At 46.8% G+C, this 17,377-nt stretch overlaps 1 protein-coding gene across 2 annotated transcripts in view; it reads right to left on the minus strand.

Annotated features, from left to right (window-relative positions):
* The window catches only part of SCPEP1 (serine carboxypeptidase 1), a 32,738-nt gene extending 15,716 nt beyond the window's left edge, over positions 1 to 17,022 (minus strand). For both annotated transcript variants that reach the window (XM_073879567.1, XM_025851231.2), the window contains exons 1-5: positions 16,895 to 17,022; positions 13,498 to 13,646; positions 9,433 to 9,522; positions 4,631 to 4,786; positions 4,207 to 4,281 (exon numbers count right to left, since the gene is read on the minus strand). In XM_073879567.1, coding sequence (XP_073735668.1) covers positions 4,207 to 4,281; positions 4,631 to 4,786; positions 9,433 to 9,522; positions 13,498 to 13,646; positions 16,895 to 16,961 — 537 coding nt within the window. In that variant the 5' untranslated portion in view covers positions 16,962 to 17,022. The remainder of the gene's footprint in view (positions 1 to 4,206; positions 4,282 to 4,630; positions 4,787 to 9,432; positions 9,523 to 13,497; positions 13,647 to 16,894) is intronic.
* Between the last annotated feature and the right edge of the window lie 355 nt (positions 17,023 to 17,377).

Genomic DNA, 17,377 nt, shown 5'->3' on the forward strand with positions numbered 1-17,377 from the left:
TGTTCCCTCTCTCACTGTATCTCTCTCTGTCAAATAAATAAAATCTTAAAAAAAAAAAAAAAAGATGTGTGTAGGGGCACCTGGGTGGCTCAGTTGGTTAAGCGTCTGCCTCTGGCTCAGGTCAGGATTTCAGGGTCCTGGGATGGAGCGCTGCGTCAGGCTCTGCGTTCAGTGGGGAGTCTGCTTGTCCGTCTCCCTCTGGCCCTCCCCCCCCCCACCGCTCCTGCTTTGTCTCTCTCTCAAATAATCAAAATCTTTAAAAAAAATAAATATATGTGGATTTTCCACTGAGCAGGAGGTGATAGCTCCTAAGCCCCACGTTGGATTAGTTTATGGAGGCATGGAATACCTCGGGAATGATACGGAAGCAACTAATATCAGAGGCCGCCTTAGAGGAGGGGGACAGAGACAAGAGGGAGATTTTTTACAGAATACCTTTTTCATTTTTTGAATTTTAAATTATGTACCTGCACAAACTACTTAGAGATCTAAAACAAAACTACCTGACTTGGAGCATTAGTAATTACAGAGAAGGAATTATGCATTCATCTGGGTTTTCCAGAAGGAACTTAGTTCTTTTCATTTGTTTTATTTTTAAAATTTAGGTGACTTCTACACCCACTGTGGGGCTCAAACTCAGAACCTGGAGATCAAGAGTCACACACTCCTCTGACTGAGCCAGCCAGGTGCCCCCAGGAACTTATTTCATAAGTGACCTAAGTAGTCCAGACGATGAGGGAAAGTTCCACTTTATAGAAGAATACCAGCTAATGGGTGTGAACAAAAAGATAGGAGGAGAAAACCATCATTTTGAAACTCCTCCTAATGAACTTATGGACTTACAGGAGAATTAAAAATGATGCTAAAGCCATTAGGTGAAAGATGGATGAACTGGACATCCATATAGGGTTAAGAGAACACGACTCATAACTTTCTGCCCAGACAAAGGGTGAGACAGTCCGGTGGAAAAATCAGACTAGATCTAGATACTATGTCCTTTCTGATTTGAAGCACAATGAAGTGCACAACATCACGGATTATTAGAGGCTGGCAATTTATTCTATAAAGGGCCAGAATTTAAAATATTTTAAGCTTTCTAGACCAGTCTATGTTGTAATTACTCAGCTCTGCCACTGTAAGGTTAGAGCAGTTATAGGCAGTATGTAAACAAATGAAGAGTTCTAATAAAACTTTATTTGTGGACACTGAAATCTGAGTTTCATATAACTTTCATGCATCATGAAATATTATTCTGCTTCTAATCCCCTCCCCGCACCCCCACCACTTAAAAATGTAAAAGCCATTCTTAGCTCACAGGTTGTATGTAAACAGGTGGTGAGCTGGATTTGACCTCTGGGCCATAGTTTCCCAAAACCTGACCTATTATAATATATGCAATCCAAAACTTTTACCTTGAATGTATTAGACCATTATATATAACTGATAGTTTCATAGGAAACGCAATAAAGAGAGAAATAAACAAAATAAATAAACACCATGAAGACGTTACCAGACAAAGCCTGAAAAGGAAACAAGCCAAGTGGTCTGGTTTCTTCACCAAATCAGAGTCATAATAAAGGGGCTGTGCTAGATGAAAACAGACTTTAGGGACACCGCAGCCAGACAAATTCCTGCATCTGGTCTGATTAATGGCTTAGACTAACCAGCTATCAAGGACATGCCGGGATCATTAAAGAAATCTGCATATTTGAGACGAAAATGTACTGAAATGGGAAGGTGAGGACTAGTGACTGAAGAAAGCAGGCTGCAGACCTTATGTCTAAGATAATCTCATATTGGTTTAAAAAAGCCTTTTATAAAAGTGCAGGAAAAGATGTAAAGGCCATCCACTGAGGCGTTAGGGAGCTCTCCAGCTGCTGGGAAGGTGACATTTTCAGCTTTAATTTGTACTTGCCGTATTTTCTAATTTTCTGTTATGCACATGTACTATTTCTTATGAAAGGTTTTTTTAAAAGAACTCATAAATCTTAAAAAAGTAAAGGGGGGCGCCTGGGTGGCTCAGTCGTTAAGCGTCTGCCTTCGGCTCAGGTCATGATCCCAGGGTCCTGGGATAGAGCCCCACATCGGGCTCCCTGCTCGGCAGGAAGCCTGCTTCTCCCTCTCCCACTCCCCCTGCTTGTGTTCCTGCTCTCGCTATCTCTCTCTCTGTCAAATAAATAAATAAAATCTTTAAAAAAAAAAAAATTCTCAGGCGCCTGGGTGGCTCAGTCGGTTAAGTGACTGCCTTTGGCTCAGGTCATGATCCTGGAGTCCCGGGATCGAGTCCCGCATCGGGCTCCCTGCTCAGCAGGGAGTCTGCCTCTCCCTCTGACCCTCTTCCCTCTCGCGCTCTCTATCTCTCATTCTCTCTCTCTCAAATAAATAAATAAAATCTTAAAAAAAATAAAAATTAAAAAAAGATTCTCTCTCCTCCCTCTGCTCCCCCACCATCCCACACTCTCATTGACTCTCTCAAATAAATAAATAAAAGTTTTAAAAAAAAATCCTCTGACACACACACACTTAAGAATGCCCAAGGACGGGTTCCTGGAACTGAAATTATTGGGTCCAAGGGCATATAGATTTTAAAAGTTGACAGAGACTGCCTAACTGCTCTTTTAAAATGACTTAGCAATCTCCATTCCCATCAAGAGTGTAGGAGAGCACTTATTTCCCTGACTTCTTACCAAAACTGGGTGTCATCAATCTCTAAATATTTATAAGCCTTACAGATTTAGCTACTAACAAAAGTTGAGGGCGCCTGAGTGGCTCAGTCGGTTGAGCGACTGCCTTCGGCTCAGGTCATGGTCCTGGAGTCCCGGGATCGAGTCCCGCATCGGGCTCCCTGCTCGGCGGGGAGTCTGCTTCTCCCTCTGACCCTCCCCCCCTCTCATGTGCTCTCTGTCTCTCATTCTCTCTCTCTCTCTCGAATAAATAAATAAAATCTTTAAAAAAAAAAGTGGAGCATTTATCTTATCTTCACGGGCTGTTTACATTTTTTTCTATAAATGGCTTGTTTATACTCTTTGTCAATTTACTACTGGGATATTGTCCTTTTTTATAGTTATCACTACGAATACTTTTTCTATCATATATTTGTGTATGTATATACATACATCTTTTGAAATTATCTATGGAACTCTTAGGTTTTAAATCCGAATGTGGTCTAAATATGTCAACCTTATCCTTTTTGTGTTTTGGGTGTTCCATCGTATGAAGGAAAGCTCCAGGGGCGCCTGGGTGGCTCAGTCAGCTGTGTCCAATTCTTGATTTAGGGTCAGGTCAGGATCTCGGGGTTGTAAGACGGAGCCCCGCGTTGGGTTCTGTGCTGGGCATGGACTCCGCTTGAGATTCTCTCTCCCTCTGCCCCTCCCCCCTCCCCGGCTCACGAGCGCTCACCCCCTCTCTCTCTCTCTCTAAAAAAAAAAAAAAAAAAAAAAATTATTTAAAATGAAAAGAAAATAAAAAATTTAAAAAATGAAGGAAAGCCTCAGGTTTTTTTACAGTTTTGATTTTTATGTTTGGATTTTTAATCTATCTAGAACTGATGTTTTATGAAAGAAAGAACTCCACGTTATGGTTTTTCAAAGCGAGAGCCGTTCATTTCCATACCATTCATTGACTATTCTATCTGCTGCCCAATGATTTGAAATGCCATCTTATCATCGGATATGACAATGCCATATGATCATATGCGTGACACGTTATTTACATACACATATGTACACATCATGTCCTGCTGCATTTAATCCTCTAGTCTGCTGCTACGTTAGTACCACACTGGTTTACATGCTGTAGCTTTCTTTTTTTTTTTTTTTTGAAGATTTTATTTATTTATTTGACAGAGAGAGTGAGAGAGCACAAGCAGGGGGAACAGTAGAGGGAGAGGGAGAAGCAGGCCCCCCGCCAAGCAGGGAGCCCGATGCGGGGCTCGATCCCAGGACCCTGAGATCACGACCCGAGCCGAAGGCAGACGCTCAACCATCTATCTGAGCCACCCAGGCGCCCCCATGCTGTAGCTTTCTTTATAGCTTGTACCACATCTGCTAGGGCAACCTTCACTGTTCTCTTTGAAACTTTTTGTGGTTATTATTACAGACTTTATACAAGGTCCCACTCAAAGTACATTCAGTATCAGGTGATACAGAAAGAAACAGAATCAGTGTCTATCTGAAACCAAAGCAACAAAGTCCTTTTCCCCGTTACCTTATAAAGTTCTAGACCAATGCCAGCTGCCATTTTGCCTCCGTAGGACTCTGAGAAAATGTAGAATGGAATCGTCTAGCAAGAAAAGGAATTTACAAAGAATAAATATCCCGGATGCCTTCTTTTCCCCCACATGAGTTAAGTTCAAATTTCTACCGCATGTAATGGCCAAACAAAACAAATCTGCTTTTCTTGGTCTTTTCCCCCGTATCTGATTAGAATACTGGGTTCTAAGGTCATTCTTTCAAGCTCAAAACCACTTTGAGATGATAGAAACAAAAGGCCACAACCTGCTCTCAGGTGCAGAAAAGTTTTCTCTGATAATGGCTGGACATTGAACTCTTGGGGAAACAAGTTAATTCAGATGGCTGTAGCAGGGTGACTGCTAGCCGCTTTGCTCACCTGTCCCCAAGTCACTGCTCACCTGAAATTCCTTGTGGCAATCAAAGAATGTCTTCAGGAGAACCATCATGTCTGAAGCCACTGTGGCGAGGTCTTTGGCATATGCGTCACTCTTGTTCACATAACTGAACCCACTGCCCACAGGGTTATCCACAAATAGGAGACTGGCTGACTGGAGCTATACATCACACAGGAAAGTCAAGTGGTACAACCACTCAGTTAGTCACCGACTATCTTTCCACCATCTTTTTTTTAAATTTATTTTTATTTATTTATTTATTTATTTATTTATTTTAAAGATTTTATTTATTTGAGAGAGAGAGAATGAGAGATAGAGAGCACGAGAGGGAAGAGGGTCAGAGGGAGAAGCAGACCCCCCTGCTGAGCAGGGAGCCCGACGTGGGACTGGACCCCAGGACTCCAGGATCATGACCTGAGCCGAAGGCAGTCACCTAACCAACTGAGCCACCCAGGCGCCCTTTATTTATTTTTATTTCCACCATCTTCTATGCGTGTTAACCCATGCATGTGAAGATACCAGTGTGCTTACGATCCTACTGCTAAAAGGGATTTCAAAAAATAAGGGTCAGGAGGGGCCCCTGGCTGGCTTAGTCGGTAGAGCTTGTAACTCTTGACCTCAGGGTTGTGAGTTCAAGCCCCACATGGGGCCTGGAGCCTACTTAAAAAAATAAATAAGAAGGACCAGGAACATAGACTACTAAGGCAAAGAGAGGCAAAGAAAAGAAGAGGCAAGAAGGAAAGATTAACATACACACAGGGACCAAAGCATCTAAGCTGTCACTTTTCACACAATATGGCATCCTAAACATAATCCACTGGCTCAGGTAGAGCCACGCAGCATCCGTCGGAGCCACGGGTCAAAGCAGTGACGGTACCACCGAGGTCTGAATATCACGTATCAGTTTTCTTCAAGATGAATCCAATTTCCACAGAAGCCTGGCCTCCAGTATACCGCAAGTACAGAACTTACCCTAATACCTTTTCCAAAGAGGCTCAGAGCTATAGAATCCTCTGTCTGGAAGGATCCTCACTGGTGACACAGTCCAGCCATGTCCTTTACTGATCAGGGAATTAAAGTTGAGAAAAGACCCAGGACTTGTCCAAAGAAGGTCACAAAGCTGGACAAGTAATGGCAGCATCAGCACTCAGGCCTGGGCCTCCTCACTTCTCATTCAGGCTCTCTGCCTGAGTTGCGCTGTGCTCTGAGTTCTGGAAAACTTGCGAACAAGCCAGTGTGGTGCTCTGCTACAGCACGTAGCAAGTTCAGGAATGTTCCAGGCTAAGGGAACGGCATGTGCAAAGACCCTGAGGCAAAAGTAAACTGCACTTAAGAAGGACCAGCAGGAGACAAAGAGAATCCAAGGGCTCAGAGGGGACCTTAAGGAAGAGGTGGTCCTGCAATGAGTCTTGAATGGTAGATGTGAGTATAGGAAGCTAGATGTGAATGAGGGGCCAAAGGAATGAGGTCCAAGCCAAGGAACTGGCCAGGCAGGGCCTGAAGGGAGTGTGTACATGGACAGACGTTGGGAAATGGGGCAGGAGGTAGACAGAGACCAGTTTAAGCCCAGGAATCTGGCTCTGATCTTCTGGGAACTGAAAGATATTAAACTAAGGAGTGATTTGTATTGGAGAGGCACTCTGAAAGCAGCCACTAGAGAGGATGGAAAAGGGATGGATGAAGAATCTTAACACGTGGGTGTTAAACACAGAGTTACCATATGACCCAGCAATTCCACTTTGAGGTAGATTCCCCCCCACAAAACCGAAAATAAGAACTCAAACAAATGTTTGCACACCAGTATCCCCTGCACTCGTCATCAGAGCCAAAGGGTGGAAACAACCCAATTGTCCATCAACAGATGAAGAGACAAACTGTGGTCTATCCACGCAATGGACTATTATTCAGCCTTACAAAATGGGGACTAGTGGCACATCCAACATGGATGAACCTTGTAAATATCATGCGACATGAAAGAAGCCACACCCCAAAGGCCACATACTGTATGACTCCATAGTTATAAGATGGCTAACACAGCCAAATCTGTAGAGATGGGAAGTTGTTAGTGGTGGCCTAAGGAGAGGCTGGTGGTTAATACTTAAGGGGTATGAGGTTTTCTGGGATGGGAGGGTAGTGAAAATGTTCTGAAACTGATTGTGGTAATGGTTGTAAAACTCTGAATATATGGAAAGCCACTGAATCGTATACTTTAAATGGGTGAGTCGTATGGTATGTGAATTATATTTCAATAAGGCTATATTTTAAGAACTCATTTTTAGGGGCACCTTAGGTGGCTCAGTCGGTTAAGCATCTGCCTTTGGCTCAGGTCATGATCTCAGGGTCCTGGGATTGGGATCCCTGCTCAGCGGGGAGTCTGCTTCTCCCTTCCCCTGCTCGTGCTCTCTCTCTCTCTCTCTCTCTCTCTCAAATAAATAAAATCTTAAAAAAAAAAAAAGGATTCATTTTTAGGTCAAACTGATTGGATGAGCAGGGTGAGGGGCAGAAGACAAGGATGGCTCTCTGGTTTCTGGCTCAGGCACCTGATTGGGACACATGGAGTTCGCTGGTTTTGTGGGTGGACAGAGGGTCTGGTGTACTAATGAATATAGTTTGGGATATGCTGAATAGGGGATGTATGAGGGACATCGACATGGAGACATCTCAGAAGCAAATGGAGAAATAGTTCTGGGGCCAAAAGTTCTGAGCTGGAGATACTGACTTGGGAGTTCATCATCACCTTCTATGTGTCCTTAAAGCAGTTTGAGAGGACAGGGCTGCCCAAAGAACACACAGAAGAGAATGTTACCAAGGACAGAGTACGGGACACAGCAACGTCCAAGGCACGGGAATGGCCAACAGGGTGGCAAAGGAATTCCATGAAAGAATCCCATGAAGGATCTGCTGGACTTGGGATTGGGAAGCCAGCATGCCCCTGGGGACAAGAGCTCCAGCAGAGTTACGAGGACAGAGCCAGGTGGGTTAGGGCAGGGCTGCCCAACCTCATCACGGCCATGGAGGAGATCCGTGTATTCCATCCTAGAGCTAATGTGCATTGGATTCCCTAGCACCCACTCTCTCCTGCCCTCAGCCCCAGCCCCCAGCCCAGAAAGCTCTAGGTGAAGGCATAAATAGGAGGTAAAGACTAGACAGCAGTAAACAGAGGCACACCTCATTTTACTGCACTTTTTATAAATCGAAGGTTTGTGGGCAGCCCCGCATCAAGCAAGTCGGCCGCTACCATTTTCCCAACAGCATCTGCTCACTTCATGTCTCTGGGCCACATTTTAGTAATTCTTGCAATATTTCAAATTGTTTCATTATTACTGTACTTGTTACAGTGTTCTGTAACCAGTGATTGCCACTCACGGAAAGCTCAGGTGATGGCTAGCATTTTTAGCAATAGGGTCCTTTTCCCTTAAGGTACGTACACTGTTTTTTTACGCAACAGGGTCCTTTTCCCTTAAGGTATGTACACTGTTTTTTTACACATCACATCAGTGCCTGTGGAACAGACCACAGTATAGTGTAAGCATAACTTTTATATGCCCTGGGAAATAAAAAAGTCATCTGACCCGCTTTATTGTGGTGGTCCAGAACCGAACCCGCAGTATCTCCGAGGTTTGCCTGGATAAAGAATTCTTTTAAGAAAGGCGGGATTGGGGTGCCTGGGTGGCTCAGTCGTTAAGCGTCTGCCTTCGGCTCAGGTCATGATCCCAGGGTCCTGGGATCGAGCCCCGCATCGGGCTCCCTGCTCCGCGGGAAGCCGGCTTCTCCCTCTCCCACTCCCCCTGCTTGTGTTCCCTCTCTCGCTGTGTCTCTCTCTCTGTCAAATAAATAAATAAATAAAATCGTTAAAAAAAGGAAGCGCAGGGGCTGGAGGGGCTGGTGTAGTAAGCTGGGGAAAACCTGTGCATGCCCGCATCCCAGGGAGAGCCTAGAGATGGCGTAAGGATAGAGAAAGGTAGTAACTGAGTGGACTATTGGAGGAAAGGACATCAGCAGAGAGGCACCTCAGGTGTTGTTCTGGGAGGGAGGCTGAGGGGCAGAGGGGTAAAGCACTTACTAGCGAGGACAGGGCATACCACAGGAGATGGCTCTGTTCTCCCGGGAGGCAGGCGGACAGGTCAGACACGGGGCGGGGGGGGAGCAGAGTCTCAGCACACGGCAGAGGCGGCCCTAAGCCCGGGCAAAGCCCACAGCCGGGCAACAGCCCCACCCGGCCACGGTGTCGGCCGCCAGTGCTGGGCACCTGGGAGGAGGAGCCAAGCAGGTGAACAGTGGGGCTGACCCAAGCTTAGGGGTGGCAGGGCTGTTCCGGGAGACGGAGGAAGGAGCCAAGGGTTGAGCAGCGAGGGGTTACGGCAGGAAGTGAAACTAAGAATGAGGGAGGGAGGGAGACAGAACTAGAGAGACACCAGAAGGGCAGAGGGCAAGGGGTCTGAGGTCTTGATGGAGTCAAGAAGCGAGGCGGGCGAAGGGAGACGGGACAGGACTGGGGGTTGTGGCCGGAGGCGGGGACCCTGCAGTTGGGCTAGAGAGATGGCCAAGATGTAGGAGGTGTCAAAGTCCAGGGTGTCAGCTAGAATAGGCTTCTGCCACCAAGTGGAGAGAAAGCTCCTCGATGCGGCACGGCCAGAGAGGAAGCCTGTGGACAAGTGCGCAGGCCCCAGGACACACGGGGAAAGGGATGGGGCAGGACGGCTGGACTTGTGACCCCACCCGGAATGGGGTAGGGTCGGGGGGGGAGGGCCTCAGCCCTGGGGATGCCACAGGGCGCTTGCACTTAGGGGCTGTGCGCACTGTACCCAGGTACTTCTTCGTGGTTTGAGATCACTATCAAGGGGCCCGATTTCCTCGAAGTTTCCAAATCCAGTGCTGGAACCGCCTGGACCACCCTGCAGAAGAGAAAATAAAAATAAACCCAGAGAAAACATCAGTCAAATCTTAAGTCATTATAACGGCAACCACATTCACAATAAACAATTCATGATTTAGCAACGGCTGGGACAACATTATACAAAAGACCGAACTGACCCGGTGAACCGGGGTGTCTGTACCAAAAGAGCCCCTTTTAAAGGGAAGAGACCCAGGGACACTTGGCTGGCTCAGTCCGTAGAGCATGTGACTTTTGATCTCAGGGTTGCGAGTTTGAGCCTCGTGTTGGGTGCAGAAATTACTTGAAAATAAAATTTCAATTTAAATAAATAAATAAATAAACAAACAGGAAGAAAAGACGTGGCCTAAGAGCCCCAGAGGGAACTTTCCTACCTCCGATCCTCTGAGATTGAACCCTGGCCTGCCACGGGGCTCGCTGGCCTTCAAAACACCTTGTCCACCTCCTCCCATTTCTAGGATGAGCAGTTAAGGCTCAGGGAAGGGGCACAGCAATTAGGGGTCTGCCAGGCCTGGACCTGGGGCCCTGTCACCCTCCACCTCATCACCCTCTCCTCAGTGTCCCTGCAGACTGACAAGGGATGCAGATTGAGGGGCAATTTGATCACGAGGATCCCCAGTATAGAATTCAACAAATGCAAAAAAGTCTCCAGAGCAGGGAGGACCCAAAACCGCGCACACCCAGGACCAAGGGCGGGGCAGCACTGTGACCAGAGCTCGGTGCTGGGGCCCAACCATGAGAGGTGGCGGTCCTGTGAGCTGTGAAGGGCTAAGTGAGGGAGGGAGGCCCTTCAGAAGATGGTCAGGGGAAAGCATGGTCAGTACTCTTCGGGACAAAGTCTCGGGGGCCAGCTGAGCCAAGGGGATAGGCCTTGAATAAAAGGATATTGCCTCCCAGTGCATGAGCAAGATGGGCAGGAAGGGAGACCCACAAACATGGAAGGAATAGCTCTGGCAAAAGAGAAGCCAGGGCTATTTGTATAGGGAAATCTAAAGGGGAAAAAAAAAAAAAAGCCGGGGCGCTTGGGTGGCTCAGTTGGTCAAGTGGCTACCTTTGGCTCGGGTCCTGATCTCGGGGTCCTGGGATTGAGCCCCGCGTCGGGCTCCCTGCTTTGTGGGGAGTCGGCTTCTCCCTCTACCTGCTTGTGTACTTTCTCTCTCTCTCTTTATGTCGAATAAATAAACAAAACCTTAAAAAAAGGAAAAAAAGACAACCTAGGGTCAGGGCTTAGGGGTAACTGGAGGACCCCAACAGGGAAAGACTGATGAAACTATGTAATGTTTTGAACCTACACCAAACTATTACAAAACTGGGTGGCTATAAATCCCTCTAATTATATGCACTCTGTATCTTAAGCTTTCCTAATAGCATGGTAAAAAGCTCACCAACCCGAGGCAGCTATTCATCACAGTGATATTTATAACAGTGAAAGGACACACCTCCAGTGTCCCTCACTTGGGAACAGGTTAGTGAGTTATGACACGTCTACAAGACGGACTATGAAACAGCCACTGAGAACCACAAACTATACAAAACTATGTGGCAACACTGAAAAATGCTTATAATGCAACACGCAGTAAGTTAAGAGCAAGTATGGATCCCTGGGTGAGTGCTGGGCCCCTTTCTCCTAGCTGACTGACTGGGAGACAGAACAGGACCAGAGCTGAAGGAGGGAAGCTGGGAATCCTAGGGGGCTTGAACTTGCTGGCACAAACTCCAATTTCCTGTCCTGCTTTTGATAAACTGTGGCTGGCAGCAGGAGAAGACACTCCCCCGCCCCGCCCCCCCACACCCCGCAATGGCAACAAGAAACTGGCTGGAGGATGTTTCTGTTCTATTTGAGAACATTCCACTGCAAAATCCTTTTTCCTTTAGAACCTTGGGATGGGGTGCTGTCATGGCCCAGGACTACCCAGTGACTCTGAAATACGGGAAGTGTGTCAGCAGACCAACCGAAATGCTTAAATGACTTGAGTGTGTACCTAAAATAGCTCACTACTCCACTCAGAGTTACTTCATTCAGGTGACATGACCTCAGTTCTCAAAGACCTGCCCACAGAAGTCAGTATGTGCATCGTCAGTAGGCTGCTAAGATAGATCTCCTTTAAATCTAAACTAATTATTTCTTCCCTAATCATAGTCTTTTTCCTTCTCCCGTGGGCTTCTGGGGAACTGAAGGGCAGGCTGGTTAGTTAGCCTGTTGATAACCTTCATATAGTACCTCAGCTCAGAGGGTCAACCTAACCAAAGGTGACAAAGGGGGCGGCCTCTGGGGGCCACGAAGTGTACGCACGGAGCAGAGCACTCGGCTGTGGGCAGAGGGATCCCCTCCTCCATAAGCTCCTGCCCTGTCTGAAAGGGGGTCACTCCTCTGGGAGAGGAGGGTCAGGCCCCAAGTTGCCAAGTCTCCTGATTTTTTGGGAAAAGGAAAGAAATGTCTTGAATTTAAAATGTTGGCAACTGGGGCACCCGGGTGGTGCAGTCGGCTGCGCCTCTGACTTGGTTTTGGCTGAGGTGGTGACCTCAGGGTCATGAGATCGAGCCCACGCTGGGCTCCACGCTCAGCCCAGAGTTTGCTTGGAATTCTCTCTCCCTCTCCCTCCCCGCCACTTCTCTCTCTAAAATAAATAAATAAATCTTAAAAAAAAAAAAATGTTGGCAACTAATTCAGATTGAATCACCACCTCACGCTGCAATCAACCAAAGGGAAGGTTTGGCAACTTCTGAACCTGAACAGTTTTTAAATTCCTGAGGGCCCAGAAAGTGCCTCAGGGCAGCACATGATAAAGGGAACACTGACTGGGCAGCACCTGGCCTACATGCCAGCACTTCTGATTTGGCTCTGTATGTCAGCTCTCACTTGAGTGTGGAAAAAGTCCTGCTGATTAATTAATAAAGACGTTCAAAACCCTCAAAATCCCTCAGGTTAAAAACCAAAGCTCGGAAAATGGAACACTGCTGCATCTCCACCTCCGGCAGCCCGGGGGTGGACAGAAGTTCCGTGGGATACACATGTGGGATCTTTTCTCAGATGTTTTCATATCTGCACCCTCAGGCTGGGCCTCACCTCCAGCCCTCAAAGGAGACAACTGTGATAATGCTACAAGAGAAACGGCCCTCCCTGCAAAGGGCAGCTCCTCTGAGCTCTATCTCACCAGAAAAGTCTGTAGGGGCGAGCTGAGGAGGCCAAGCCCAGGGCACTGGCAGGTTTCCTACGAATACTGACATTCCAGGAGGAAGTGACATTTGCATCCCATGGAGAGGAGTAGCAGGACACCCTATTCACCGGTGAACAACCTGAAGCCCAATCTCAGCCATACGTCCAGTTTCCAGAGGCTGAAGCAAGTTTCCTCAACCCCTCCCTAGAGGCTCGTCTTCCAGGTGGGTGTGGGCCACCTCTGGACAGGTATTTTAGGAAGGCAAGAAAGGATCCTCTGCCTGCCCCCAGATACCCTTCAACCAGCTCCCTGCCTGCCATCCTACAATCAGAGCTCAAGATTAAAATGCAAACACACTCAGGGAGAAGGATAGGGTACATTTAACACTAAGGTACAAAAGGCTGAGTCCTTTCAAAAGATCAGCTTTTCTAGGGGCAACGAGTTAGGGTCGAGGAAGGACCGGGAGAAAAGGGAGGGGGGGCTGCTCAGAGTACCTCAGCCTTTGCTTTGGAATCTTTCAAAACATTTCTGTCAGCACAGAGTCAAATGTGTCTTTAGGAGCTTCCACGAAGGCATCCTGCCACTGACTGGGCTCAATATAAGAAAAGCCCTGCAAAGGCTAGAATCACTCTCTGATTTGGCCCCCTTGGTATACCATTGCCTTTGCCTGCCTCAGGAGGACACCAAAGCCCCAAGCTTCGGAGACCCCCCACTGGCCGCTGGATCAGATCAGTCCTTCCCCGCTGAACTGTGAGTTCTTAAGAGCAAGCAAAGTGGTTAAGTGGGGAAACCTGACCAGGCAGCCAAGCCACTTTTACCTGAAGCCACATGACCAGGGGCAGTTCTGAGAAGTTCTTGCAAGGGTTAGTGGCATAATAGAGCCACCAGAACATGTGGGCATCCTTGCGGATGGTCACATAATCCCATACTTCCTTTCCCTCCTCTGTGGGCCACTCCGTGATCGCTCCTGAAACAGAAGCACAACGTGATTGTCCCAAAGAATGTGTAACGTCCAGGTAAATTCCAAGCCCACAGAGACGGCCATGATAAACTGGAGATGATTTCGTTTCTATTTTAGGCACTCTACTCACTCTAATATATTGTGGAGATAAGGAAAAGCACTTCAGTTATGATAAAGCAAACCAGGAGCGCCTGGGCGGCTCAGTCAGTTAAGCCTCTGACTCTTGATCTCAGCTCAGGTCCTTGATCTCAGGGGTGTGAGTTCAAGCCCTGCATCGGGCTCCATGCTGAGCACAGAGTCAGCTTGAGATTCTCTCCTTCTGCCCCTTCCACCCATTCTCTCTCTATAACAGATAAATAAATCTTAAAAAAAAAAAGGCAAACCAAACTTAATAGTGGCATAGGAGGTCAGGGCTTTCACTTTTTCCTCTGCACCCCCTGTAATATTCGGATTTTTAACAATTAGCATGAAACACTTTTGCAATTCTGTTTTAGAAAGACAGATTCAGGGGCACCTGGGTGGCTCAGGTGTTGAGCATCTATCTGCCTTCGGCTCAGGTCATGATCCCAGGGTCCTGGGATCGAGCCCCACATCGGGCTCCCTGCTCCACGGGAAGCCTGCTTCTCCTTCTCCCGCTCCCCCTGCTTGTGTTCCCTCTCTGTGTCTCTCTCTGTGAAGTAAATAAATAAAATCTTTAAAAAAAAAAGAAAGAAAGATTCACATTTCTGGAAAAAAAGAAAAATCACACAATGCAAAATGCTAGCCTTTGTATCTCATTTAATATATGATTAAAGAGATATCCCAAATGAGAGGGACCAATATTCACTATCTTATGCTGGGGCAACTGTTAGCTTTTGTGAAGGAGAAAAAAAACGTAGGTCCTTACTCGACACTATAAACCAAAATAAATTTCAAGCAGATCAAGTATTTCAATTTTAAAATTTAGATATTAAAAATAATATAAAAATATAATTGAGGATGCCTGCGTGGCTCAGACGGTTAAGTGTCTGCCTTCGGCTCAGGTCATGATCTCAGGGTCCTGGTGTCGAGCCCCGAATTAGGTTCCTTGCTCAGTGGGGAGCCTGCTTCTCCCTCTGCCTGCTGCTCACCCTGCTTGTGTTCTCTCACTCACTTTATCTCAAATAAATAAATAAAGTCTTAAAAAAATATATATATATATATATAGGGCGCCTGGGTGGCTCAGATGGTTAAGCGTCTGCCTTCAGCTCAGGTCATGATCCCAGGGTCCCGGGATCGAGTCCCGCATCAGGCTCCCTGCTCCTTGGGAGCCTGCTTCTCCCTCTGCCTCTCTTTCTCTCTCTCTCTCTCTGTCTCTCACGAATAAATAAATAAAATCTTAAAAAAAATAAAAAATAATATATATATATATATATTTGAATGTTTTTTTGATCTCTGGATGGGGAAGTGATGTAAGCATACCCCAGAAACTATAAAGGAAAAGATCAGAAGAGTTGAGGGCAGGGACTTATTATATTTTCTGTACAACAAAATTTATGTACATCAGAAATAAAATTAAAAGGCATACAACAAAGTAAGATCTGCAACAAATATGAAAAAGGGTGATTTTTCTTACTTGTGTAGATCAATTTCAAAAAGGAAGATCCTAATAGTTAAAATGGGTGAAGGCTCTGAGGAAATAATTTATGAAAAGAAATTTGAATGTCTGATAAATATGTGAAAAAAGGGTTAACATCATTAATATTCAGCTATGAAAATCAAACCAATATGGTCACTAAAAATATCTTTGCTTATTTGATAGATCAAAAAATAATGGCAAGTGCCCAATGGCCACAAGGACACAGGAGACCAGTCCTTGGCACTGCTGGCAAGAGTGCACACTGACATCAGTTTTGGGGAAGGCAGCTTGGCTTTCCAAATATCAAAAGAAATATATGGAGTTTTGCAATTCTGTTTTAGAAAGATTCAGGGGCACCTGGGTGACTCCATAGATCAAAACCTATATATATATATATATCCTTTAATCCCACAGCTCCAATTTTCCCTAGTTAACTTTGTAGCATCTGCAAAATATGTATCTGAAAAGAGGAGGTTCAATACATTTTCCATGTCACCTTTGCGAAAGTAACAACTCTTGAGTTACAGTTGTTTTTCTCAAATATCCCTCTGCGGGTAAGAAAAGGCTGCTGTTCAGAGATGATGGGCTCCCCATGATGGGAGTTTCCTGCCTTCTACTTCCTCTTTTCTTAAATTTCAAGACCCCGTGGCAAGGAAAAGCACAAAAACTGGTCTCAAAAAGAAGAGAAGGGAGTAGAGGAGGAGACAATGAGGTTTTGTAAGTGAGAAGGATATAGATTAAGAAAACCAGAAAGTGGCTTGAAGAGCAAAACAGAGTGGCTAGATCATAGATGTGGCTGGAAGATTCTCTGTACAAGTGACCCAAGATTACATGACAGATATGGCTCGGGTCCCTTTTGACTTAACCGGTGGCCCTCCTCCCTTTCCTGGCAGTGACCGCTGTCAAAATTGGAGGGGGGGCATATTTGACAACATTTCCCAGACCCAAGCTGAAGGGCCAGATGATCCCCAGTTTATAAATGGGAAGACGGGAACTCTTAAAGATTCTGCCTAAGATCATAAGGCAAGTTGGTGGCCAGTTCGAATTCTCGGATCTTGATTCAGACCAAGGAACATTTTGCTGAAAGACTGAAAATCGATTTGCAAGTCATCCTATTAAACACGATTTTGTTTTTGTCAAAAAGAACGGCAGTGAGGGGAGATGTTATGCTGTTTGTTCTGTAAGAAGAGAGAGAAAGACCTTATCTCAATGAAACGTCCCAATGGTGGTAGGGTTGGTTTTTCAGGGTCCTTCGCACCGCATGTTTCAGCTCAAAATAGAAAGTCCTCATTAATCCCGTTTAGCAGCCAATCACCGCAGGAAAAGGAAGGTGGACTTAGGATCGTGGAAACCTCATCGATCAGCAGTTTCCCCAAGTCATGTATTTTGCACAACTGCTTCTACCTAGGCGTAGGGAAGAAGGAGTACCAGAGCACTCAGGGCCAGAAAGGGGTAGAAAAAGCACTTAGCATTAAAAAAAGAAGAAGAAGAAGAAATAAAGAAGGAAAGAGAGCGGCGTTCTAAAGCAGTATAATTACGCAAGGTAGAAACTAGGGGAAAGAAATTTGCTTTCAAAAGCACAAACCCACTAATAGACGCTCATCCCTGGAGAGAGACGGAGGTGCTGGCCGCTGATGCACCTTTTGCCCGAACCTACCGGTGCTCAGGCCCAGAAGCAGCAGCAACAGCAGAGACACGGGAGTGGTTCGGGGCGCCAGCTCCATGGCGAATACCGGGCGGCAGCATCAGCCGTAGGCTGGGACTCGCACCCCACCACGTGACAGCGGTGGGTGGGGCCTGGCCGGGACCGGGCCGGGGGCGGGGCCTGTCTGAGGGGCCCGGGCGGGGGCGGGGGCGGGGCCTGGGCAATGGGCGGGGGACCGCTGCCTGTGTCCCGGGCGGGCTCTGCTGGTCTGGCCCACCCGGAGGCGAGGGGCGGCGCTCGGGGTATGCTCTCTGCCCCACCACGTCCTCCTCTGCCGTTTTGGGGACGGATCAGAGAAGTTGAGGCGTTTAATGCATTTGTTTGATTAGGTCGGGTCGTGGTACAGGACTGAAACGCTACGGACTAATAAGCACGAGAACCGTCCTTTCTGTCGGGCTCATCTCTTCCTTCCCCCAAAATAGGCCTGGCATTTCA

The sequence above is a fragment of the Callorhinus ursinus genome, unplaced genomic scaffold, assembly GCF_003265705.2.
Source record: "Callorhinus ursinus isolate GAN/ISIS: 27379988/994484 unplaced genomic scaffold, GSC_fseal_2.0 scaffold34, whole genome shotgun sequence".
In the NCBI taxonomy this organism is placed as follows: Eukaryota; Metazoa; Chordata; class Mammalia; order Carnivora; family Otariidae; genus Callorhinus; species Callorhinus ursinus.